At 56.7% G+C, this 25,129-nt stretch overlaps 1 protein-coding gene across 1 annotated transcript in view; it reads right to left on the bottom strand.

The window, feature by feature from the left end:
• Positions 1–760: 760 nt before the first annotated feature.
• Positions 761–25,129, bottom strand: part of CPLX1 (complexin 1) — a 43,609-nt gene continuing 19,240 nt past the window's right edge. Inside the window, exons 3-4 of the mRNA XM_006040933.4 lie at positions 8,387–8,562; positions 761–2,518 (exon numbers count right to left, since the gene is read on the bottom strand). Coding sequence (XP_006040995.2) covers positions 2,321–2,518; positions 8,387–8,562 — 374 coding nt within the window. The 3' untranslated portion in view covers positions 761–2,320. The remainder of the gene's footprint in view (positions 2,519–8,386; positions 8,563–25,129) is intronic.

Consider the following 25,129-nt stretch of genomic DNA (forward strand, 5'->3'; position numbering starts at 1 on the left):
ATGGTGGCTTGCAAATCCCAAAGCCAGAACTGGCTACAAAGGCTTCTGTCCCCATTCTGAGGTAGAGGCAAAGGGGCAGTGGGTCCCGGACAGTATTCTGGGTACAGCTGGGTGGGGAGGGGAACAGGACTGGGTGGGTGGGGGACAGGTGGGGAGGGGAAAGTGTGGCATTTCTTTTGCTGAGACTGGGCGGATTTTGCTGGAAGGCACCCATGCATTCTCATCACCCAGCAGTGTGAGGAGGGTCACAGGTACCCTCCTCCTGGATAGAAGGCCCAGGTATGGATGTCAAACAGGGCCACTCTGGAGACACAAGTGGCCACAGCATCTCGGGGTCAGGCTCAGAGCCAGCAGTTCCCGCAGGCATCTCGTCAGGCCTCAGCCTCTACAGACAGGACGCAGAGGCCTCTCACTGGGCCCAAGGTGTGGCCAGCACGGAGATACCTGGGCCCGCAGCCCAGGGTGTGCGGTGCAGGAGAGGCCTGGGGTGGGGGCCACTGAGGGACGGGCTGCATTTCAGGTGGAGACGACCCTGGCCGGGAGGACCTCAGGGAGAAAGGGTCGGATGTGTGTGTCCGGGGCAGCAGGAGCCCCTGCCTTGGCCTCGGCGAAAGGAAAAGGTGCTCCCATCTGGCAGGGCACGGGGTCAAGCAGCAGAGTCCAAAGGAAGCACGGCAGCGGGCCGGGCTCTGCCCTCCTGCCAGGACCCCGCCCCCATCGCCTCCCAGGGAATGGACTCCAGAGGCAATGGCCAAAGACGTGAAATCACTGTGTGGAGTTTATTGGCTGTGATTCCATCCGGAGAGAACACAGGCAGCGGCCCCGACATGCAGGAGGAGGCGCAGGCGTCGGGACAGACGGACAGAGGACGTCCACGTCTATACTAAGCTCGGCGCTGGGGCGCCCCAGGCGCTGAGGATGGGATGCGAGTTTCTACCAGACGACGCCCAGTCCGCTCAGAGCTGGCTTTTTAAAGTGTGGAAACAGGCATTAAAAAAAGACGAGGAACCCGGAGGGGTCGGGGCGCAGGGTGGACGGCGGGGGACAAAGGGCTCCAGGGGCCAGGGGTCAGTATTGCAGTCTAGTCATATGGCTTCTCTAAGGAGCGGGGGAGGGCCGCGCCCCTGGCCCGGACACTGGACACGATGAAAATTTATGCGGACAGAAAGGGCCCTGGGGACCCAGGTGACAAGCTTTCTGTCAAGATAAAACTCCTCACAGACAGAAGACCTCATTTACCTGAGATTCAACATATTGTGATGCAAATTAAACAAGGGGGGGCGGGGGAGCGCTGGGAGGCCCACGGCCGCTTCTGGGGAGCCGGCTGGGCTGGCGGCTGGGACGCCCCTTCGAGGGCCTGCAGGGCGGAGGCGGCTGAGGGTCGGGGCTAGTCTTCCGGGCCACACACTCCGGCCGGCGCGCAGCGCTCGGCCCCCGGGCTCCGGGCCGCCTCCCGGTTCTGAGTGGAGGTGCGGGTGTTCAGAGGCTGCAGGCACCCCCACCCCCAGCAGCCTCGGAGGGACAGGAGGCGCCGGCCAGAGAAAGGGATGGGTTCGCTGGGCCCGCAGACTCTGGAGTGGGGCGGTGGAGGGGAGAGAGGTCAGAGAGGGTCCTCCCAAGCCTATTGCTTTGCCTCCCTTCGCGAGAACCGGCCCCGAAGCTTAGCCTTCCAGAGGCGGCGGCCGGGACAGACGGGTGGATGAAGATAAGGGTGAACATGGAGAGCGGTGGCGGCCAGGCCACCAGGTCAGGCAGGTTCAGCAACCCGAGCGTGAGGGTGGGGACCTTAGGAGGGGCGTCCCGGCCGAACCCTGCGGGGGAGCCCCAGGCCCCTGCGGCTCGTCACCGACGCCCACCCCCGCCCCGGCTCACAACCGCATCCCCTACTATGGCTGTGCTCCTGAGTTGGGCTCGACAGGCATCCACCAACGCGGACCCTTTCGGTGGCCCTGGCCGTGGGCCCTGCTGGGTGGGCGGTGAGGGGCGGAGCGAGAAGGGCTTCCGGGGTCTGGGGGCGAGTCCAGTCCACCCGCTGCCCGAAGAGCAGGGGGCTGTCCCCTCCGAGGTCTCCGGCACAGAAGGCAGCAGCCGTGGGGGGCCGGGCGCGCCTCCCTCGGTGGCGGGGGCGGTTCTGGGAGCGGGTGGGCTGCGAGGTGGGCGGAGGCTCCCGAGGCGCGAGGTGGGCAACGGGGCGGATGGACCTAGGGCTATGGCTTATATCAGCGTGGGGGGCTGCGCTCTGCTCCCGGCGGCTCTTCGGGGGCCTCGCGGAGGGCGGGACCGGGGTGGGCGCGGGGCGGGCTGCTGTTCAGCCCGGGCGCTACTTCCTGAAAATGTCCTGCAGCGGCCCAGGCAGGTACTTGATGACCGTGTCCAGGATGCTCTCGTCCTCCTCCTCCGCCGCGTCCCCGCAGCCCGGCGGGATGGCCTTCTTGGGCCTCGTCAGGCTGCCCTCCGAGTTGGCCTCCAGGGCGGCCTGGGCCTCGGCCTCGCGCTCCTCCTTCTTCTTGATGCCGTACTGCGGGGAGGGCGGCGGGTCAGCGCGCGGGCCCCGACCCCGCCCCGCCGGGGAGGGTGCCTGACGGGGCGAGCCCACCCTCCGGCCCGGGCCCCGCCCTCCCGCGGCCCCGCCTCCCGGGGACGCGGGCGGTGTCAGCCCTGCCCCACGGGGCCCAGATCCTCCGTCCGGTGACGTGAAGCCACACTTTTATGCCAAGCATCCTCGGCTGCCGCCAAGAAGCCCCGGCCCCCGGCGGGGCACTCTGCACGCCCCGGGTCCCGCAGTCACTTCCAGGTGGGTGTCCTCGAGCCCTACCTAGGTGTGCCCTCAGCAACGCCCCCGGGCACCGCTGAGCGCCCCCAGTTCTGGTTTCCTGCGTCTCTCTCTGTCCCCAACCCTTTCCAAAATCTCCCCTCTGACTGAAAGGAGTCCCCCCAAATTCATGTCACCTGGAACCTCAGCATGTGACCTTGTTTGGAAACAGGGTCTCTGCAGGTGTAATTAAGGTAAGAACAGAAAGAAGACCTCCCTGCGCTCTAAATCCAGAGCTTCTTTGTAAAAGAAAAGGACACGCAGAGTAGAAAAAGAAAATGTAAAGGCTTGGGAACCACCTTGCCACCAGCCAAGGACACAAACAATGCCAGAAGCCCCCAGAAACTAGAAGAGGGGATTCTCACCTACAGGTTGCAGAGGGAGAACAGTCCTACCAACATCTTGATTTGGGACTTCTAGCCTCCAGAACCAAGAAAATTAATCTCTACAAGACTAACACCTCACCCAAAGGCCCCTCAGCACCCTCAGCAGCCCTCCTGGACCAAAAAGCCCTGAAGCCTGTGGTCAGAAGGCCACGAGACCAAGGGAAGACTTCCTGCCTTAGGACTGGTGGGACCAGGTGGGGCCACGCTGGCCTGATGGGTTGGGGACAGAGTTCAGGACCCACCCGAGCTGGGGAGGGGGTGCCCCTTGGTCAGGTCTGAGGTCCTGGGTTACACAACACGGAATGTCTGGAAGCAGAGGCTTTGATGCTGGCGAAGAGCGAGTGCCGGGAAGCACAGCGCACAGGGCTGCTGGCCCCGGGAAGGGTCCCCAGGCCTGCTCCTCCCTCCTCACCAGCCCCCCTGAAGGAAGCGGTGCCTGTCGCTGGTGCTGCCGGCAGTGCAGGGGGCACCCTGGTCCTCCAAGAAGACCCTTCGCTCTGCTTCCAGATTAGGGGGGTGGCTGTGTCCCACTCCCCAGCTTGTTCTGCACCCATCTCCTCCCTCGAGGTTGTGGGGGCTTCAGGCGAGGGTGGGGGCAAGGGCTCTTCAGCAGAATCTAAGAGGAGGAATCCGAGCTCCTGGCCGCAGTGACCAGACCACAGCGTGGGGCCCCTAGGCACTGAGGAAGGAGGGGTAAGGGGTCTGGCCACCCTCCTCAGCAGGGGCCCTAGTGGTCTGAAGGCCCCTCTGCACCCTGGACGAGTCAGGAGCTTGGGAAGGATCTCCGGGGTGGGGGGAGGGCTCAGGGCAACTGACCAAGAGGGGCCTCCCCACTGAGCACGGACGCCAGCTCAGCCCAGGGCAGAGTCGAGGAGCCAGCCAGACTGCAGCCACTCCAAGGGGCACAGCCCTCTTCCTGGGTCACCACAGAGGCCGGTGCCCTGACTCAGGGGGAGGGACGCACAGGGTGGAGAGACACACCGCCAGGAATGAGGTCAGACCGGAGAGAGCTTCCCTCCAGCCAGAGGCACAGAGCCCAGCAGTTCCTGCAGCCACAGGACGTCTGTCCCCAACTGGGGTGCAGGTCTGTGCACTGGACCCAGGAGGCCATGGTGGCCAAAGCCCCCCACACACTCAGCCAAGGTGCACACACACGCTCGGGGGAACACGTGGTGCTGGCGGAAAAGGCGGGTGACAAGGGGACACGCGCGTAAGGCCAGGAACACACGGTCAGGCAGGGGGTCAGGGAGGGCCCTGTGTCACGGTTGTCCCCTCTGGGGTCCCGGAAGGAGACCCCGGGCCCCAAGCCATTCTGAGCCTAAGCCACTCTGGGCAAACCTGAGGGCCACCTTACTCTTTGGGGTCGCTCCCAGAGCCTGGCTTTGATGTGGCCTGGCTGAGCGCCTGTCTGAAACCCCACCCCAGTCCCCCCACCTCAACCCCCTCCCCCCATCCTCCTCAACCACTGAGACAGTACCACTGAGGCCCGGAGGGAGCCCAGGCTGCCAGCGCCCTGGGCAAAGCGGTGCTCCCTAACGGTGAAAGTCAGCGATGTGCCTACACCTGTTCTTCTCAGCACAAACCTGGGCCATGGGGGCGGGTCGACTAGGACCCGCCAGCCCAGCGCTTGCTGGAGGGTGGTTCTGGCTCAGAGTCGCTGAACGTGGGTGCGGTGTAAACCAGAAGGCGGGGGTGCAGACCAGGAAGCGGGGACCAGATGACACAGGCGGGCCAGTCTCCCCCGACCTGGACCCGCGCAGTGCGTCATGACGTCATCACGCGCGGGGTCGGGTCGGGGGAGGCACCGCCCACCAGCCTGCAGAGGCAGGAGCCCCGAATGCAGATGAGGTCTCCCAGGGAGCCTGGGCACATGGCCTGGCCTGACCCCTCGGCCTCCGTGTGAGGGACCCCCACCCTCCTCCTTGATCAATCTCATGAGGTTGGGGGTGGGGGCATAGGGCATCCCACGGGGCACCCCACCCCAGACACCAGGAAGGGGCAGCAGGAAGTGGGTCTGGGGCCTGGGGGCCAGCGAGGGCCATTGGGGGAGCCACCCCTAAAGGTCAGGGGTCCCACCTGTGGGGAGCAGGAGGGCGGGAGGGGGTCGCCTTGGAAGGCCAGGTAGAGTAGAGCTCTGTAGCCATGGGGGACCAGGCAGGGCCGGGCGACGTGATGGGGGGCTTCGTTGGTGGGTAGGGGGCTCCAGGCGCTGAGCTCATGGTCAGGACGTCTGGGGAGAGAGGGCAGTGGTGGCCACCACCCTGGGTGGCCGGGGCAGCCTGTCCTCCCACGGCTGCGCTGTCCACCTCTGGGGTCTTGGGGGCAAGGCGGGCTCCTCTGTTGAGCTGGAGGCTCCTTGGAGGACCAGCACCGAGGCTGTGAGGACCTGGGGATTTGGGGCTCTAATATCCAGAGTGCATCAGACCCTGAGCTGCCTCCGACCCGTGAATGGGGGTGCTCACCATCAGCCTGTCTCCCCTGCACACCCCCAGGCCTGGCTCCCACCTGTCAGACTCAGCTGCGTGTGTTGGTATGCTCCCCAACACACCACACCTTCCCTACAGGCTGCCGCCCCAGGACCAAGCCCCGGCCCCCTAGTCCCGCCTAATCCTCTGACCACAGAAGCTGTGCTTGGGCCGGTAAGAAAACTGCGGCCCCAGCCCCTGCATGGGGTGGGGCCCGGCTCTGACTCCTGCCCCAGCAGCTGAACTCAGCCGACACCATCGTGCTCCATGGGCGAGTGAGACCAGACCCTGGACGTGCCCAGGAAGGAGGCCTGGGCCCAGCAGGGAGACCGGCCACTGTGGCTGATGGAGCCACAGTGGGTCTGGGGACTGCCAGGGTCCAGAAGCAGCCTGGGGTCTGTGGAGGCAGTTCAGAAGCAAAGGCACTCAGCCCACCCAAGGGGGTCCAGATGGGGGTGATGCTCGTCTGGGGAAGCAGGACCACTGGCCAAGCGAACCCCGGAGCACCAGGCTAGGGGGCCTTGGGGCTCTGCCAAAGGCTGCAGCCTTCCGTGTGGTCGCCCTGGAAGCTGGGGTCCTGAGGGTGGGGGTGGTGAGGGTCACCCTGTCCCCTGGCCTCCCGTGGAGCTGCCCTCAGGGTGGGGACACACCCTCCATTTTCACTGGGACTCACTTTGTGACTTGTAAGTCCCACTCGGTTCCCTGAGGAAGAAAAGGACACTGGAGCTGATGCCTGTTCACTCACTCGTTCGCTCACTCACTCGTTTGCTCAGCGTACAAGGGCCAAGTGCAGTCAGAGTCCTGCCCTCCCTGCAGGGGATGGACAGTGAACAGCAAACCAGTGAAAAGCGTGTGTCAGATGAAGGCTGGCTTCTCGGGTGGCTCAGTGGTAAAGAATCTGCCTGCCAAAGCAGGAGGACACAGGAGACTGAGGTTGATCCCCGGGTAGGGAGGATCCCTGGAGGAGGAAACGGCAGCCCACCCTGGTATTCTTGCCTGGAGAATCCCATGGAGAGAGGAGCCTGGCGGGGTCACAGAGTTGGACACAACTGAGGGCACAGCCATGCTCCCAGATGAAGGCAGGTGCAGAGCAGAGTAAGGCAGGGGAGGAGTGCGGAGGGGACAGGGAGGTGGAGCCTCAGGGAGCCCCCAGGAGAGCAGCCAAGCAAAGGCCCTGGGGCAGTGGGAGCCCTGAGGGGCAGTGTCCCCATGCCCCTGGGGCTGGAGCCTCAGGAGATGGGGCCACTGGACGGTCTGAGGAGGGGAGGGGCAGAAGGGACTTCCTATTAAAGGCAGCCTGAGTGGGCGTCTCTCTGCCTTCTGGCCCCTCCCCGCCCATGGCTGCCTCCCTCTCTGCCATCTGTGTGCTCTTCCTGGCTTTTCCCCAAACAGCTCTGAAAGTCTTGAGGCTGGTCCTGGGGGTGAGGGTCTCATGAGCTGCTGCTCCAGCACAGTCAACTTGAACTTTCTGCCCAGAAAGGTGTCCAGTGACCAGTGATGGACACCAAGGTGCACCCCCGCCCCCATCAACGTGGGGCCCCGGTGGGCCCAGAGACCTGCAGGCGCCCACCTGTCCTCACCGCAGCTTCTGCGTCAGGCAGAGGCCCGCGAACCGGGCAGGCAGGAGGGGCTGGGGACTGTGGAGACGCCCTCTGGAGGACCCCTCTGCCCGCGCCCAGCCCCTCCCACAGGCTTCATCCACAGTGTCTGGAAACACTTCCCCCAGGGCCCAGAGACGGGAGTGTCAGGGTGGGGGCAGGACAGAACTGAGGCAGCACCCCCAAACTGAGCACCCCCCGGGTCTCTGGGTGGAGGGGCCTGGCCCGTGTGGGGCCAAGAGTGGTGCGCAAGGCCCAGAATGCTGTGGACCGTGGGAGGCCACGTGGTTCAGGACATCGTGGGGCCCTGGGGAGGGCCCTTCCTTCTCCACCTGGCCCGCAGGCCGGCCCACCCTGAAGGAGGCAGGAGCAGCCGCCGCATGCCTGCCCTTCTGACCCACGAGCTGGGTGGGCACCTGAGGGTGGGCAGTGGACAGGCCCCTGGGGCCCGTAGCTGACAGCCTCCCATGTCTGCCCCTGCTCTGGCCTTGGGTCCCTTCCGGGTATGTGCTCATGCCCTGCATACAGAGGAAGGTGCCAGAGGGTTCTGGAAAGATGGCCTCCAGCTCCCAACCCACCCCCAGCCAGCCCACACAGCCACAGACCTGCCCCCAACACCCTGTCGTTCACCTCAGGGGCCTGAGGCCCACCCGGGCGTGGTCAGGGGCATCCTCCAGCCCAGGATGATTCACCCACCTGCAGCCTGCCCGTGGGGCAGCCCCTGGCTGCCCTGCCCCTCCTCTCCAGAAGGGCCTGCCCTCTAAGTCCGTGGGGGCAGTCCTGGGGGCAGCCACGGGAGCTTGTCCTACAGAAGCCAGCACCCCAGCCCAGGATCCTGGGAGGATGGGGTCCAGCCCCTGCCATTGGGGCCAGAAGGACTCAGGCGGCAGGGTAAGCCCCAGGCCCAGTGAGTGTGTGCAGATGTGCACGCCTCACCCGCCCACCCTCCTCCCTGGGGGTCCCTCCCTGAGGTCAGTTCTGTGAGCCTCGGAGGAGGAGGGGCGGCGGCCCAGCCAGGCTTCACTCAGCCCTCCCGCAGGCAGCACCCCCCAGCCCGTCCCCGCCCCCCGTCCCCGTCCCCCATCCACGCAGGGGTATGGCGCCAGAGCGCGCCGCCGCGCCCACCTTGTCGCGGATGCCCTGCCGCATGGCCTCACGCTCTGCCTCCATCTTGGCATACTTAGCCTTGCGCTCCTCCTCCTCCTGCCGCAGCGCCTCCTGCCGCTCCTCCTCCTTCTTGGCGGCATCAGGGTCCTTCTCCTCGTCACCCCCAAGCATCTTGCCCATGTCCTTGGTGGCCCCTGGGCACAGGAAGGTGGGAGTCAGTCCAGGCCTGCCTTCTCCTTGCCCTGCCCTGCCGGCCTCGTTGGTCCAGCAGGGCCGCGGCCTCCAGTGTGGGTTGGAGGAGGCTGTGGTTGTCGGGGTGTGACTCCACGAGGGCACCTGCAGGTCTCTGTGCTGCGGTTATGTGTGTGGCTGTGGCTATGTGTGTAGTTTTGTGTACGTGGTTGTGTTTGTGCGCCTATGTGTGGTTATTGTATGTGTCTGCATGTAGTCTGTGTGTCTGTGGGTGGTCGTGTGCATGTCTGTGGCTTTGTGTGTGTGGTTGTGTTTGTGTGTCTGTGGGTGGTTATGTGTGTCTGTGGGTGGTTGTGTGTTTCTGTGGGTGGTTGTGTGTGTCTGTGGGTGATTTTGTGTCTGTGGGTGGTTGTGTGTGTGTGTGTGTGTGGTTGTATGTGTCTATGGTTGTATGTGTGTCTGAGTGGCTGTGTGTCTGTGAGTGGTTTGTGTGTGTGTCTGGTTGTGTGTGTTTCTATGGGTGGCTGTGTGTGGTTTTGTGTATGTGGTTGTGTTTGTGTGCCTTGGGCAGTTGTGTGTGTGTGTGTGTTTCTGTGGGTGGTTGTGTGCATGTCTGTGGCTGTGTGTGTCTGTGGTTTTGTGTGTAGTTGTGTTTGTGTTCCTGTATGTGGTTGCTGTGTATGTCTGCATGTAGTTGTATGTGTGTACATCTGTGGGTGGTTGTGTGTGTGGTTGTGTGCATGTCTGTATTTGTGTGTGTGTGTGGTTTTGTGTGTGTGGTTGTGTTTGTGTGTCTGTGGGTGATTGTGGTTGTTTGTGGGGGTGGTTGTGTGTGTCTATGGTTGTGTGTGATAGTGTTTGTGTGCCTATGGGTGGTTGTATGTGCCAGTGTGTGGTTATGTGTGTGTGTCTGTGTGTGGTTGTGTGTGGGTGGGTGGCTGTGTGTGTGCGTGATTGTGTTTGTGTGCCTGTGTGTGGTTGTATGTGTGGTGTGTCTGTGTGTGGTGGGGAGGTGGCTCTGTGTATGTGTCTGTTGGTGGCTCTGTGTGCGGCTCTGTGTGTGTATGTGTGGTGTGTCTGTGTGTGGTTGTGTGTGGTGGTGGGGTGGCTCTGTGTGTGTGGGCTGTTGTGTGTGTGTCTGTTGGTGGCTCTGTGTGTGTCTGTGTGGTTGTTGGTGTGTGTGCTGTCTGGGTCCTGGGTGCAGCTGGTGGGGTGGCTGAGTGTGTGGCTGTGTGGCGGGGCGGGGGCGGCCCTGGCCCAGAACTGCTGGTGGCCGCATGTGGCAGCCCCAAGGCCCTAATTTGTCTGCCTCGCCAGCAGCCACTTTCCTCATGAGCGCCTGATTCACAGGCGACAACAAACACCTCCTCGGACGCCCCTGTGGCTCAGCCCCGGGACAGAGACATGTAATCACAGCTGTAGCGCCCCCGACGCAGGGGCACCGCAGGGAGGGGGCACCGCAGGGAGGGGGCACCGCAGGGAGGGGGCACAGCGGTCAGCACTGCAGGTCAGCCAGCCTCAGGCCGGGCGGCCGGCCCCGCAGCAGCGCCCTGAGCACTGCACGTCGCCGGCGGGAGCGAGCCCTGCGGGCTCCCTGGGAACCAGCCTGCGTTCCAAGGGGCCCCTGGCCCGGGTTGTCTGGTCTCTGCAGGGCCCACTCTGTCCTCTCATCCTGGGATGGCCCCTCCCAGGCGCGGCTGGAGGCTGGCTTAGTCCACACCCCGGGAATGAGGGGCGTCTGACTCCACCACCCCCCACCCGTATCCAGTGGTGCCCCGCCCCCAGCCCTGTCCCACCCTCTCTGATTCATCCCGGTGTCCCGAAGCTCCAGGGTGCTGTCCTGGGTACGGTGTATGGGGGCTCCTATTCTACTCCGAGGCTGCACAGGTCCATGCAGCTCAGAACTGGGAGAGACCCTGGCCTGCGGGCACCTGTGGGTCTCACTCCCGCCCCTGTGGGCAAAAGGAGACTGGTGGTGGGAAGGGGGCAGCGGCCCACTGAGCGCTCTGAGCTGAAATCTAGACGTCTGTCGGGCTAGCCTTCCCAGCTGCTGAGACTACTGCCAGGTCACGGGGTCGCTGTGGGGGCAGGGAGCCTGCCCGGCTGGGGCTTGACAATGGCACAGCTCCAGATGCGGACAGAAGCCAGGAGCCTCACGTCAGTTTCCACCCACGTCTGCAAAATTCTGCAAAGGAGACTGTCTGCCGGTGGCTGGAGGGAAACTGGGTCAGGAGCAGGGCCGCAGACTCGCTGTTCTCAGCTCCTAGGACAGGCGGCCAGGATCCCTCTGCCTCGCTGTCTGTCGCCCCCGGCAGGCAGTGCTGGTGGGGGCAGTGCGGAGGGGCTGGGCAGGAGAGCCCCGACCCCTGTGCAGCTGCAACCTTCCCAGCCTCCCTGGCAGAGGGGCCACCAACAGCATTGTTGGGCGGCTTTCACACAAGTCTCCCCTCTTGACCGAGCTCACTCATACTAACGTGAGAGTGACTGACAGCTCTCTCCTGCATGGGAAGGACTGGCGTCAAGGACAGAGGCGTGAACAGTCTTGCCTGCACCTCTCTTCAGATGGAAAGTGCGTGGAGGCTGGGGTGGGGGCTGGAGGGGCCACGCCAACTGGGTGATTTTTCCCCAAACCTGCTCCTCCAACGCACCATGTGCACTCCAGGCCTAGTGATCACACAGGCATTTACTGAGCACCAGCTGTGCGCTGAGCTCCGCGCACCAGGCAAACTGGCCCTGTCCCCACTGGAGCTCTGGGCTGGTCTGCGCCACTTGCCCGGCAGCCAGAGAAGGCTCAGGGGAGTGACTCCAGCAAACCAGGGGTGCTCCGGGAGGCTGGTGGCCTCTCCCAGGCCGAGGGCAGGAGACCAGAGGTCACCCCACTGTGGTGAGACCGCGCCAGCACCGAAGCCAGGCCCTCCCTGTGCTCTCTGCCCATGGCCCCGATCCTGCCTTCACGCAGTGCCCGCATGTGCCTTGACAGCGTTTGCAGGTGAGCCGTCCCACGCAGTCGCACTCAAGGCCCAGACGGACAGCCGCAGCCCGAGCCTCCCAAATCCAGGCCTTGCTGGCCACGTAGGGGTGCGGGCTGCAGGAGCCAACGCCATCCATCCCTCACTCTTGTCTGAGCCTCGGTTGCCTGGGTGACTCGGCAGGGGAGTGCCAGGGCGGGGGTAGCCGATCCCACCCCCCACTCGACAGTCAGGTAAAGCCCCTGGGGACAACTTCAGTGCAGGATGAGGTGCGGGCACTTCTCTCCCCTGGAGCAGGTCCCATATTTGGGTGGGCAGGTTATGCACAAACCCAACAACTAGAGCAAGCTCTCTAGAACAGTGCTCACAAAGGCCCTGACCAGGAGACACCTCGAGGGACCCCCCGCCCAGTGGGCCATGTGGGGGACACAGCGCGGTGCTACAGGGCAAGAAGCCCAGGTGATCTGAGTGGGCAGGCCGTCTGCAGACACAGACGTGGGACCTGCCCACGTTGCCCGTGACAGAGGGCCTCAGAGCCCTGAGAAGAGAGCCCGGTGCCCGGGGTGAATGAGCTCCTCTGGGGAAGCATGAACCTCGACTCACATAACACCACAGATTTTTATTAGTTATCAACCCAAAATAAAAGTGGGCAAAGATAAACAGCCCTCCCACCCTCAGTCAGCACACGCTGTTACCTGAAGTGAACTGATGCGCTTTTTGGCTTCTGTATTGTCAGCCTCTGCCAACAGAAGGTCGGTGCCAGGAGAGCAGGGATCCTGAGCAGCGCAGGGCCGTCCTCCTGACGATTGGAATGGTGCCAGACACAAGGCAGGCGCCCACTGAACACTTGGCAAATAACGAGCTTTAAGCATTTAACAGCTATGCGCCATGTGCTCGGCCGCAGACAAGACCTTAGCAAACCCTTCAGCTGACATCATGGTCCATGTGAAATACTGAATCCTTGCCTCAGCTCACTAATAAGCAAAGGACATCACAGTCCCCTTGTACTGGAGGGCCTGGCCGTTGGACTAAGACAAGAAAAGACAGAGAGGCATAAAGATTGAAAAGGAAGAAGTAAAACTGTCTTTTTAAACAAATAACATACGATCTGTGTAGAAAAGTTGGAGTCTGCAAAACCATGCTAGAATGAAAAAGTGGTTCCAGCAAGCTCACAAGATTAATAAACAACAAACAAATGGGCTGCTAAGTGTTAGCAGCTGACAAGTGGGAAATGAAGTCTGAAAAACAATTCCATTAGCAATACTGAGGAAAACATAAAATATCTGTGACTACATTTTTAATACATGTGGAAGCCTGTTTTACCTAAGTCTACAAAATTGTTGACAGAAATTTTAAAAGACCTAAATGAATAGAGAGAGACACCATGTTCATGGGCTCAGCATCACTATGATGTCAATTTTCCCTAGACTGATCTATGGATTAATGCAATCCCAAACAAAATGCAAATGGGCTTTTTGAGCAAATCTACCAGCTGATTCTAAACTTTATATGGAAATGGCAAAAGACTTGGAATAGACAAAACAGTTTTGCAAAAGAACAACTTTAGAGGACCCACCCCTCTGTTTCCAAGGTCTACTGTAATCAAGAAAGTGTAAGGTTGACAGGAGACTGGACGTGTGGACCCATGGAATACGATAGATGGTCCAGAAATAAACCCACTTGTGTCTGTTCAGGTGAGTTTCTGACAAAGCCACCAAGATCGTTCAGTGCAGAAAGGCCAGTCTTGGCACAAGCAGCACTAAACAACGAGCTTCCTTTGCAAACAAGCAAGCACGTACATGTCTGCTCCAAACTCACACCTCACATACAGCTCAGTAACACACCTAATGGAAAAGAGAAAAATACAAAATTTCAAGAAGAAAGCATAAGAGAAAAATCTTTGTGACTTTGGCTTAGGCAGAAATTTCTTACATAAGTGACAAAAAAGCGTGAGCCTTAAAAGAAAAAAATGATAGATTCGACTTCATCAACAAAAAACTTTTGTTCATAAGACACTGTTAAAAAAAAAAAGAAAAGAAAAAAGGCAAGTCTGAGAGAATATATTTGCAGACCATTGGTCTTATAAAGCCTTATACCCAGTAAAGAACTCTTACAATCCAAGGATAAGAACACAGACCACCTAATTTTAAAAAGAGACAACAGATCTGAGTAGACACTTCACCAGAGAAGAGATGCAGATGGCAAGTAAGTACCTGAAAAGATGTGCTTGACAAAGAGCTGACCAACAGGGTGCAAACTGAACTCAGGGGCGAGACCGCCAGGCACCCGCTCGAGTGTCCTGGACTGAACACGGCAGGTGCCGGGAGGCCAGGGAGGAGCCGGGACCCTAGCCCGCCCCCGGTGGGCTGCTGCTGGTGCGGCAGCTGGAAGACAGTTGGGCTATTTCCTACGATTAAATGCGCGTCGCTCATGTGCCCCAGCAATCCTGCGCCTGGGCGTTTGCCCAGAGACGCAGAGACGTAGGTTCACCTGTGCCTGTGGCCTGATCTGCATGAGCCCAGACAAGAGGCCCCTCAACACCTGTCAGCAGGCGAATGGACGCGGAGGCCAGGCCGTCCGGACACTGAGGTTCTCAGCACATGGAGGAATCTCACAACCTTTATGTAGTATGAACAGCCAGGCACAAGTTATATGATTTCATTTATATAAATGGAAGTACGAATTGGTATATGGTGACCACAAGTGCATCAGGGGTTCCTGGGCCCAGGGCTGGGGTGGGGGCTGCAAAGGACCATGCCATAGTCAGAACCCAGGGAACCATACAGTCCCAGGCAGTGCTCAGCCAGTGTCAACCACGTCACAACCAAAATGAGGTAAAAGCCTGACAAGTGACCAACGGGCGCTGGTACACAGGCCACCTTCCCTAGCCGCCGCCCGGTCAGGTCACAGCACTAAAGAGACGGCCAGACCCAGAACTTTTAAATTTGAGTTTTAGAAATATGTACTTAATTAACCCTTACGTTGAAGAGGAAATAGAAACTGAAATTGTGAAAACTCTTAGAAAGCAAAGAAAAATAAGCACTTTCTGTCTAAACAAGATCCGTGGCTAAAACTGTTTTTGGAGGAAAACTATAACCTTTAATTTTAAAGATGAAAAAGAGAAAGTTTAGGAACTTCATTATTACCTTTAAATAATTAAAACAATAAACAACCCGAAATAAGGCAGAGAGGATTAATAAAAACAACAGCTGTAACTACAGAAGAAAACAAACAAGGTGAGCAGATAAACCTGCTCCCATGAAGTCAGCAGCATGGACACAGGCCTCCTATAAATGGTCAGCGTTGTTTTGAAGGGCTGACCGAGTCTCAGAGGAAATAAACCAAGGAGTACTGCACTATAAAAAGAGATGGAATTCTCTCTCTCTCCTCACCCACCTCTTTTGCCAGTGATGTGATCATGTAAGTAAGTGTTAGTCACTCAGTCGTGCTCGACTCTTTGCGACCCCATGGACTGCAGCCCACCAGGCTCCTCTGTCCATGAGATTTTCCAGGCAAGGATACTGGAGTGGTCGGCCATTCCTTCTCCAGGGGCTCTCCCCAACCCAGGGATCGAACCCGGGTCTCCTATACTGCAGGCAGATTCTTTACCAACTGGCCTACAAGGGAAGCCCAAAGAAACTCATGACACACCAGTGAAAACCCACCAAAACTAATCATAGAAAGTGGCAGAATGGCAAGTGCAATATTTATGGATAAAAATTAATTTAAAATTTTGCCTCATACTATCAGAAACAAGCTAGAAACATCAATGGAGACAGTGGTCTTCTGCTGCTGCTAAGTCGCTTCAGTCATGGCCGACTCTGTGCGACCCCATAGATGGCAGCCCACCAGGCTCCCCCATCCCTGGGATTCTCCAGGCAAGAACACTGGAGTGGGTTGCCATTTCCTTCTCCAATGCATAAAAGTGAAAAGTCAAAGTGAAGTCACTCAGTCATGTCCGACTCTTCGCGACCCCATGGACTGCAGCCTACCAGGCTCCTCCATCCATGGGATTTTCCAGGCAAGAGTACTGGAGTGGGGTGCCATTGCCTTCTCCGAGACAGTGGTCTACTTACAGTAATTATATAAACATAAAAAACACTCAGGAATATGTTTAACAGAGAACTCTATGGTGGGCTTCCCTGGTGGAGCGGTAGATAAGAACCTGCCTGCCAACGCAGGAGACATGGGTTTGATCCCCAATCCCAGAAGATCCCACAGGCCACAGAGCAACTCAGCCCAAGAGCCACCACAAGGAGCCCCCATGAGAGCTGCCACGAGGAGCCACCACGGGAGCCCCCATGAGAGCCGGCCACAGGAGCTGCCTCGGGAGCCCCCATGAGAAGCCACCACGAGAAGCTGCCACAGAGCCGCCATGGGAGCTGCCAGGAACAGCACCACGAGACCCACCACGGGAGCCCCACGAGCGCCGGCCACGGGAGCCACCTCAGGAGCCCCCACGAGCAGCACCACTAGAGCCCCCAAGAGCAGCCGTCACGAGAAGCCGCCACGGGAGCTGCCACGGGAGCCGCCACGGGCACCGCCATGAGGAGCCGCCACGGGAGCCGCCACAGGAGCCACCATGAGCAGCACTGTGAGAGCCGCCAGGAGGAGCCTGTGTGCTGCAGGGACGAGGCGCCCCTGCTTGCTGCAGCTAGAGAAGCCCACACATCAAAGGAGACCCAGCCCAGCCAAAGACAAAAAAATAAAGATAAAAAGAGAAGGAAATCTATGGCTCCTGCACCTCCGTAAAAGTGACGGCTCTGCACAGATGCTTGAGACCCTGGGGGCCCCAGGGAAGGTGCGTCGGGAAGGGCCGGCTCCTCCCAAGTCAGCGCAGGACTGTGTGCAGCCTGCTCATGCTGCCACAGAAACTCCACAGTCCTCCTCCCTTGGGGGTCGGCATGAAGTTAAGCTTCATGCAGCAGATGGGATGTCAGAGGAGAGCTGATCCAGGTCCCTTTAGGATAGAAACTGTCTCTGCTGTGTCCCAGGGACAGCGAGGAGGCCACTGACTGGAGACGCTTTAAGAGGGGAGCCCAGGAAGGTACCCCAGGGTCTGTGGGAGGCGTGCTCCTGGCGGCGCAGGCCAACAGGCACACTCTTAAGCCCCTGCAGGGTCCACCCACCCGTCCACCCGCTCGTCTCCTCCTACCTTCTCCCAACAAGCCGCATCCCTCCCTGGGGAGCCACTGCCCGTGGCTGCTGACTGGCCGGTTTGTTTCAGCCACGGCCCCAGCAGACAGCAGGACACAAGGCTGCATCTCGGGAGAACGGCCACGCAGGCCCGGTGCCCCATGTCAGGGGTCCCAGGGGCCTGCGAGCGGGAGGAGCCCATGCACTACGAGGGCCCGGTGCAGACGAGGAGAAAAAGGCCTACGTGCGTCTTCAGACACTTCTTCACTGATTGTCTAAAGATAGAAAGAGAAGGACAGGTTACGAACCAGGTTCACACCAAACTGAAATCCTCAACAAACAAACAAAAACCAGCCCGTGTTTTTTCCAGACTCTCGTGGAATGTTCACCAAGGGCAGCCAGATGTTTGTCCACACCACGATGAGCAACCGCCTCACACAACTGGAGCGGCCGTTACTTAAAACACACACCAAACATGAACCGTCCCAGGAAGCAGCGAGCGTTGGCCGGGACCTGGAGCACCTGGGCCTGTGCGCTGTTGGGGGGACATGAAGCGGAGCGGCTGCTGGAGAGCAGTGCGGAACTTCCTCAAAGATTAAACTCAGAACTGCCACAGGGTGAAGCAAGGCCACTTCCGGGCATAAACCCAGAAGAGCTGAAGGCAGGAGATGCACGCGCCCCGTGCTCACAGCAGCACGTCACAGCAACCAGAGGTGGGCACGACGGAGCGCCCATGCGCAGGCGACGGGCGAACACAACGTGGTCCATCCGCACAGTGGACACTGTTCACCCCTAAACAGGGATGAGATTCCGCCACACGTCACAGCGCAACGCACCCTAAAGACCTCATGCTGAAGGAAATACACCAGATACAAACGAACAGACTTGCCTGGTTCCACGTATGCAAGGGCCCTAAAGCAGACAAAATCAGAGACAGAAAGGAGAAGGGGTGCCTGGGCCCGGGGGCCGAGGAGTCAGTGTTTAATGAGGACAGAGTTCAGTTTGGGAAGACAGAGAAGTTCTGGAGTGGATGGCGGTGGTGGCTGTGCGGCAACGGGAATGTAGTTAATGCCGCTGAAGTGTGCGCTTAAGAATAGCTAAAATGGCAGATTTTATGTGGTGTATGTTTTACCACGATAAAAAAAGAGAAGTACAAATTTAAATTGATTCATAATCCCACATCTCAAAAGGAATATCAGGCTGCAGAAGCAACCTGAACACAATTTCAGAGTATTAACAGGAATGACACCAAGCATCTGAAGGCCTCAGGCAAACAGCAGGAGCAGCAGGGAACCTGGGGGCAGGGCCCCCCCACCCTGCAGACCCACGCGCTCAGAGCCCTCCCCCGTCGCACACACGGTTCTCTCTAACGCGCAAGCGCAGGTGAAGTCACAGCCACTGTGTTCTGGGAGCTGGAGGGTAAGGTGGGGTCTAGTGAGACCGGTGGGGCAGCCCCCTGCACCCATCCCTGGACTGCGGCTGAGGGGTGGGCTTAGGGGACAACAAGGCCCTGCCCCGGGGACGTGGAGCTTCAGACGCGGGTGTGGCTGTGGCCGGGCACATTGCCCGGAGCGAGGGGGTGGGGAAAGGGCAGAGACGTGGGAGAAAGGCTGCAGATGGGAGGACATTAGAACGGTCAAATGATACCTTTACCCTCTATGCCCACACACGTGAAAACCTGAATGAAGTAGTTCCTTCAAGAGATGTCAAAATCACAAATGGATTCTTTCAGTCAAGAAGCAGATCATTCTGACGATATTTGGACTGTTCTTGGACGGGGAAAAAAAAAAAAAAGAGGGAAATCCTCCTGGTTATTTTTGTGAAATCAGCACGAGAATGATGCCAAAAAAAGTCGGCTGAGTGGGGCCGGGCTCCCACGCGAACAGCTGAGAGACAGGAGGCAAGTTTGGCCCTTCTCACAGAATTCTGCAGGAAGGGTTCACCTTGGGGAATAAAAGGTGGTCTGATCAGTGTAGGTATGTGCGGGTGCTGTCCGGACCCCTGCGCTAACAGAGCAGCAGGGATCTTGGGCTGTCCCCAGGCTCCCCCACCCCAGACCTGGGGTCCTGACACCAACCCTCCTGGACTGAAGGGCCTCCTCCCTGCAGCCGCGAGGACATGGGACTGAAGCTCTCGCTGTGCCCGTCACTGCCAGCTCCCTGGGCCTGCCTGGAGTCCGGTCAGGAGCTCAGGTGCCTCGGTCCACATGAATACCATCCCAGTGGCAGCCAGCCTCGGTGACACAGCCAGTTTTAGAACAGCTTAATGGAAGTGCAGTGAGCATGCTCTAAACCACGAAATCGGACACACACATCCACGAACGCATCACACAGTCAGGATACAACACACGTCCACCCCCTCGGTTTCCTGGTGGCCCCATGTAAGTCCTCTCACCACACCAGCCACAGATGAGCAGACGACTGACTCCTTTCCCTGCCTGCGTGTCTCCACATGTCCCCAGAGCCCACAGAGAGGCAGCTGCAGGACAGGCGGCGACCGTGGGGAGGGCCGGCCACCAAGGGGATGCTTTGCTGACCGTCCGCCCTTCCTCGCCCTTCGGGGCTGAGCGAGGGCATGTCCTGTCACCAGGTGACAGACACGGGGTTGCCTCCATTTGGTCTTTGTGGCTAAAGCCACAAGGACGAGCGTCTGTGGGCGCCTGCCCTCCCATGTCTCATGAGTGGACACCCAGGAGTGGACACTGAGTTGTATGGCAAATGGAGTTCTACTTTTCAGGAACTGCAAACTGTTTTCCAAAGCAGTTGTATCACGTCACAGGCCCACCCATGTGTCCGAGGGCTGCCACTTCTCTGTAAGCCCACCAACACGGCTCCCACCCGTCCCTGTGGTTCCAGCCATCCCCGGGGGCCGTGACGCGGCCACTGCGTTTCCCTCCTGACCACAGACGTGAGCACCTTCTCATGCGCTTGTCCCTTATTTGGTGGAATCTCTATTGAAACTGCTTGCATACCTTCAAAAATAAACTTTCCATTTTGGAGCAAACTTAGACTTACAGAAAAGTTATGAAGGCAGCACGTGGAGTTCCCATGTGCCCCCGCAACAGGAGGCGAGGGCTTCCTTCACTGCTAACAATGACGTGAGGCTGGCCCACCTGCCGCAATCGATAGACATTATGGACTGAATTCTGAGACGTCCACCGAGGCCCACTTTCTGGGCCAGGGCCCCGTCGGGGACCACACACAACAGTTGTCGTGTCTCCTTAGACGCCTCTAGGCTGTGCTGTTGTTCCGTTGCTAAGTCGTGTCCAACCCTGGGACCCTGTGTACCACAGCACGCCAGGCTCCCCTGTCCTCCAGCATCTCCCAGAGTGTGCGCAAACGCATGTCCATTGCATCAGTGATGCCATCCAACCATCTCATCCCCTGTCGTCCCCTTCTCCTCCTGCCTTCAATCTTTCCCAGCATCAGGGTCTTTTCTAATGAGTCAGTTCTTCCCATCTGGTGGCCAAAGTATTGGAGCTTCAGTTTCAGCATCAGTCCTTCCAATGAATATTCAGGACTGATCTCCTTTAGGATGGACTGGTTGGATCTCCTTGCTGTCCAAAAGTCTCTCATGTCTTCTCCAGCACCACAGTTTAAAAGCATAAATTCTTTGGTGCTCAGCTTTCTTTATAGTCCAACTCTCACATCCATACATAACTACTGGAAAAACCACAGCTTTGACTAGATGGACCTTTGTGGGCAAAGTAATGTCTCTGCTTTTTAATATGCTGTTTGTCATAGCTTTTCTTCAAAAGGAGCAAGAGTCTTTTCATTTCATGGCTGCAGTCATCATCTGCAGTGATTCTGGAGCCCAAGAAAATAAAGTCTCTCACTGTCTCCATTGTTTCCCCATCTATTTGCCATGGGACTGGATGGGACTGGATGCCATGATCTTAGTGTTTTGAATGTTTAATTTTAAGACAGCTTTTTCTCTCTCCTCTTTAACCCTCATCAAGAGGCTCTTTAGTTCTTCACTTTCTACCATAAGGGTGTGTATCTGCATATCTGAGGTTGTTGATGTTTCTCCCAGAAATCTTGACTCCAGCTTGTGATTCCTCTAGCCTGGCAATTTGTATGATGTACTCTGCATAGAAGTTAAATAAGCAGGGTAACAATATACAGCCTTGACATACTCCTTTCCCAATTTTGAACCAGTCCATTGTTCCAACCAGTTCTAACTGTGCTTCTTGACGTGCATGCAGTTTCTCAAGAGACAGGTAAGGTGGTCTGCTATTTCATCTCTTTAAGAATTTTCCACAGTTTGTTGCAATCCACACAGTCAAAGGCTTTAGCACAGTCAATGAAGCAGAAGCAGGTGTTTTTCGGGAATTTCTTTGCTTTCTCCATGATCCAATGAATGTTGGCAATTTGACGTCTCATTCCTCTGCTTTTTCTCAATCCAGCTTGAACATCTGGAAGTTCTCAGTTCACATACTGCTGAAGCCTAACTTGAAGGATTTTGAGAATTACTTTGCTAGGGAATAAGCACAATTGTATGGTAGTTTGAACATTCTTTGGCATTGCCTTTCTTTGGGATCAGAATGAAAACTGAACTTTTCCAGTCCTGTGGCCACTGCTGAGTGTTCCAAATTTGCTGGCATATTGAGAGCAGCACTTTCACAGCATAATCTTTCAGGATTTGAAACAGCTCAGCTGGAATTCCATCACCTCCACTAGCTTTGTTTGTGGTAATGTTTCCGAAGGCCCATTTGGCTTCACACTCCAGGATGTCTGGCTCTCAGCGGGTGACCACCCCATCATGGTTATCCTGCGATTAAGACCTTTCTTGTACGTTTCTTACCACCTCTTCTCAATCTCTTCTGCGTCCATTGGGTCTTTACTGTTTCTGTCCTTTATTGTGACCATTCTTGCATGGAATGTTTCCTTGATATCTTCAGTTTTCTCGAAAAGCTCTCTAGTCTTTCCCATTCTATTTTATTCCTTTATTTCTTTCCATTGTTGATTCAAGAAGGCCTTCTTACCTCTTCTTGCTATTCCCTGGAATTCTGTTTTCAGATGAGTGTATCTTGCCTTCCCTCCTTTGCCTTTCATCTCTCTCCTTTTCTCAGCTGTTAATAAGGCCTCCTCACACAGCCACTTCGCCTGCTTTCATTCTCTCTCCTTGGGATGGTTCTAGCCGCTGTCCCCTGCACAGTGCCACACACTTCTGTCCATAGTCCTTCAGGCTTTCAGATCTAACCCCTGAATCTATTTCTCACCTTCACTGTGGAATCATACGGAGTTTGATTTAGGTCACACATGAATGGCCTAGTGGTTCCCCTGTTTTCTTCAATGTAAGGCAGTTTGAACATTCTTTGGCATTGCATTTCTTTGGGACTGGAATGAAAACTGACCTTAAGCCTGAATTTTTCAATGAGGAGCTCATGATCTGAGCCACAGTCAGCTCCAGGTCTTGTTTTTGTTGACTGTATAAACTTCTCCATCTTCAGCTATGAAGAACATATCATTCTGATTTCGGTATTGACCGTCTGGTAATGTCCATGCATAGAGTCATCTCTTGGGTTGTTAGAAAATGGTATTTGCTATCACCAGCATATTCTCTTGACAAAGCTCTGTTAGCCTTTGACCTGCTTCATTTTATACTCCCAGGTCAAGCTTGCCTATAATTCCAGGCATCTCTTGACTTCCTACTTTTGCATTCCAACCCCGTATGATGAAAAAGACATCTCTTTTTCAGTGTTAATTTAGAAGGAGTTGTAGGTCTTCATGCATGCACACTAAGTCACATCAGTCATGTCACTCTTTGAGACCCCATGGACTATAGCCTGCCAGGCTCCTCTGTCCACTGGGGGAAACCTGTAGGTCTTCATAGAACCATTCAACTTCAGCTTCTTCAGCATCCATGGTGGGGGCATAGCCTTGGATTACTGTGATATTGAATGGTTTGCCTTGGAAACAAACTGAGATCATTCTGTCATTTTTGAGGCTGCACCCAGGTACTGCATTTCAGACTCTTGTTGACTATGAAGGCTACTCCATTTCTTCTAAGAGATTCTTGCTCACAGGAGTAGGTATTAATATAATGGTCATCTGAATTGAATTTGCCTATTCCCATCCATTTTAGTTCACTGATTTCTAAAATGTCAGTGTTCACTCTTGCCATCTCCTGCCTGACCACGTCCAATTTATCTTGATTCATGGACCTAACGTGGCTTTCCTGGTGGCTCATATGGTAAAGAATCCACCTGCAGTGCAAGAGACACAGGTTCAATCCTTGGGTCAGGAAGGTCCCCTGGGGAAGGGAATGGCTACCCACTCCAGTATTCTTGCCCGGAGAATCCCATGGCCAGAGGAGGTGAGCCTGGTTGGCTACAGTCCACAGGGTCACAAAGAGCAGGACACGACTGAGCGGCTGAACATGCACACACACAGACCTGACCTTCCAGTTCTTATGTGGAGACGGGATGTAGAGGGATGTACCCTCATCTTCTCCTGTGAGAACTCCAAGATTAAAGCTCGCTGCTGAACAACTGTTGACAGGAAAATGCTGGATCCCACCAAAAAGAAACCCCACTTCCAAGGGCAAAGCAGAAACCCCAGCAAGACGGTAGGAGGGGTGAAATCACATTAAGAATCAAACTCCATACCCACCAGAGATGCTCGGAGGGGCCAAACAAACCTTGTGCACACCAGGACCCAGAGGCCCATAGAGACTGAGCCAGAACTGTGTCTGAGTGTCTCCTGAGGAGGTCCGGGGCAGCAGTGGCCTGCCGCAGGGGCAGGGGCTCTGGGCGCAGCGGCCTGGGTGTGGCAGAAGCCCTCTTGGAGGAGGTCGCCGTTGACCCCACCACAGAGCCACCAGAACTTACACAGGACTGGGAAACCGACTCTTGGTGGCACAAACAAAACCTTGTGTGCACCAGGACCCAGGAGACAGGAGCAGTGACCCCACGAGAGACTGACCCAGGCTCGCCCGTGAGTGTCCAGGCATCTCTGGCGGAGGCGTGGGTCAGCGGTCTGCTGCAGGGTCTGGGGCACCGAGTGCGGCAGCGTGTGCACGAGACCATTTGCAGGAGGTCGCCATTATCTTCATTACCTCCACCATAGTTTGGCCTCAGGTCAAACAACAGGGAGGGAACACAGCCCCTCATCAACACATCAACAGAAAACTGGACTAAAGATTTACTGAGCACAGCCCCGCCCATCAGAACAAGCCCCAGTTTCCCCCTCAGTCAGTCTCTTCCACCAGGAAGCTTCCATAAGCCTCTTATCCTTCTCCATCAGAGGGCAGAGAGAATGAAAACCACAGTCACAGAAAACTAATCAAACTGATCACATGGACCAGAGCCTCGTCTAACTCAGTGAAACTGAGCCATGCTGTGTAGGGCCACCCAAGACAGACGGGTCAGGGTGGAGAGTTCTGACTGGTCCACCGGAGAAGGGAATGGCAACCCACTCCAGTATTCTTGCCTGGAGAACCCCATGAACAGTGTGAAGAGGCAAAAAGACCATTCAGGTATGACCTAAATCAAATCCCTTACAATTATACAGTGGAAGTGACAAATAGATTCAAGAGATTATATCTGATAGACAGAGTGCCTGAAGAACTATGGATGGAGGTTCATGACATTGTACAGGAGGTAGGGATCAAGACCATCCTCAAGAAAAACAAATGCAAAAAAACAAAATGGTTGTCTAAGGAGGCCTTGGGGCTTCCCTGGTGGCTCAGAGGCTAAAGCATCTGCCTCCAATGCAGGAGACCTGGCTTTGATCCCTGGGTCAGGAAGATCCCCTGGAGAAGGAAATGGCAACCCACTCCAGTATTCTTGCCTGGAGAATCCCATGGATGGAGGAGCCTGGTAGGCTACAGTCCACGCAGTCGCAGAGAGTTGGACACGAGTGAGCAACTTCACTTAAGGAGGCCTTAAAAATAGCTGAAAAAAGCAGAGAAGCTAAAGGCAAAGGAGAAAAGGAAAGATACACCCATCTGAATGCAGAGTTCCACAGAATAGCAAGAAGAGATAAGAAAGCCTTCCTCAGTGATCAATGCAAAGAAAAAGAGGAAAACAATAGAATGGGAAAGACTAGAGATCTATTCAGGAAAATAGAGATGCCAAGGGAACATTTCATGCACAGAAGGGCACAATAAAGGACAGAAACGGTATGGACCTAACAGAAGCAGAAGATATTAAGAGGTGGCAAGAATACACAGATAACTATACAAAAAAGATCTTCATGCACCAGATAATCACAATGGTGTGATCACTCACCTAGAGCCAGACATCCTAGAATGTGAAGTAAAGTGGGCCTTAGGAAGCATCACTACGAACAAAGCTAGTGGAGGTGATGGAATTCCAGTTGAGCTATCTCAAATCCTGAAAGATGATGCTGTGAAAGTGCTACACTCCATATGCCAGCAAATTTGGAAAAAGCAGCAATGAAAAAGTAATTTTTCATTCCAATCCCAAAGAAAGGCAGTGCCAAAGAATGCTCAAACTACC

This window comes from Bubalus bubalis, chromosome 7 (genome assembly GCF_019923935.1).
Source record: "Bubalus bubalis isolate 160015118507 breed Murrah chromosome 7, NDDB_SH_1, whole genome shotgun sequence".
Lineage (NCBI taxonomy): Eukaryota > Metazoa > Chordata > Mammalia > Artiodactyla > Bovidae > Bubalus > Bubalus bubalis.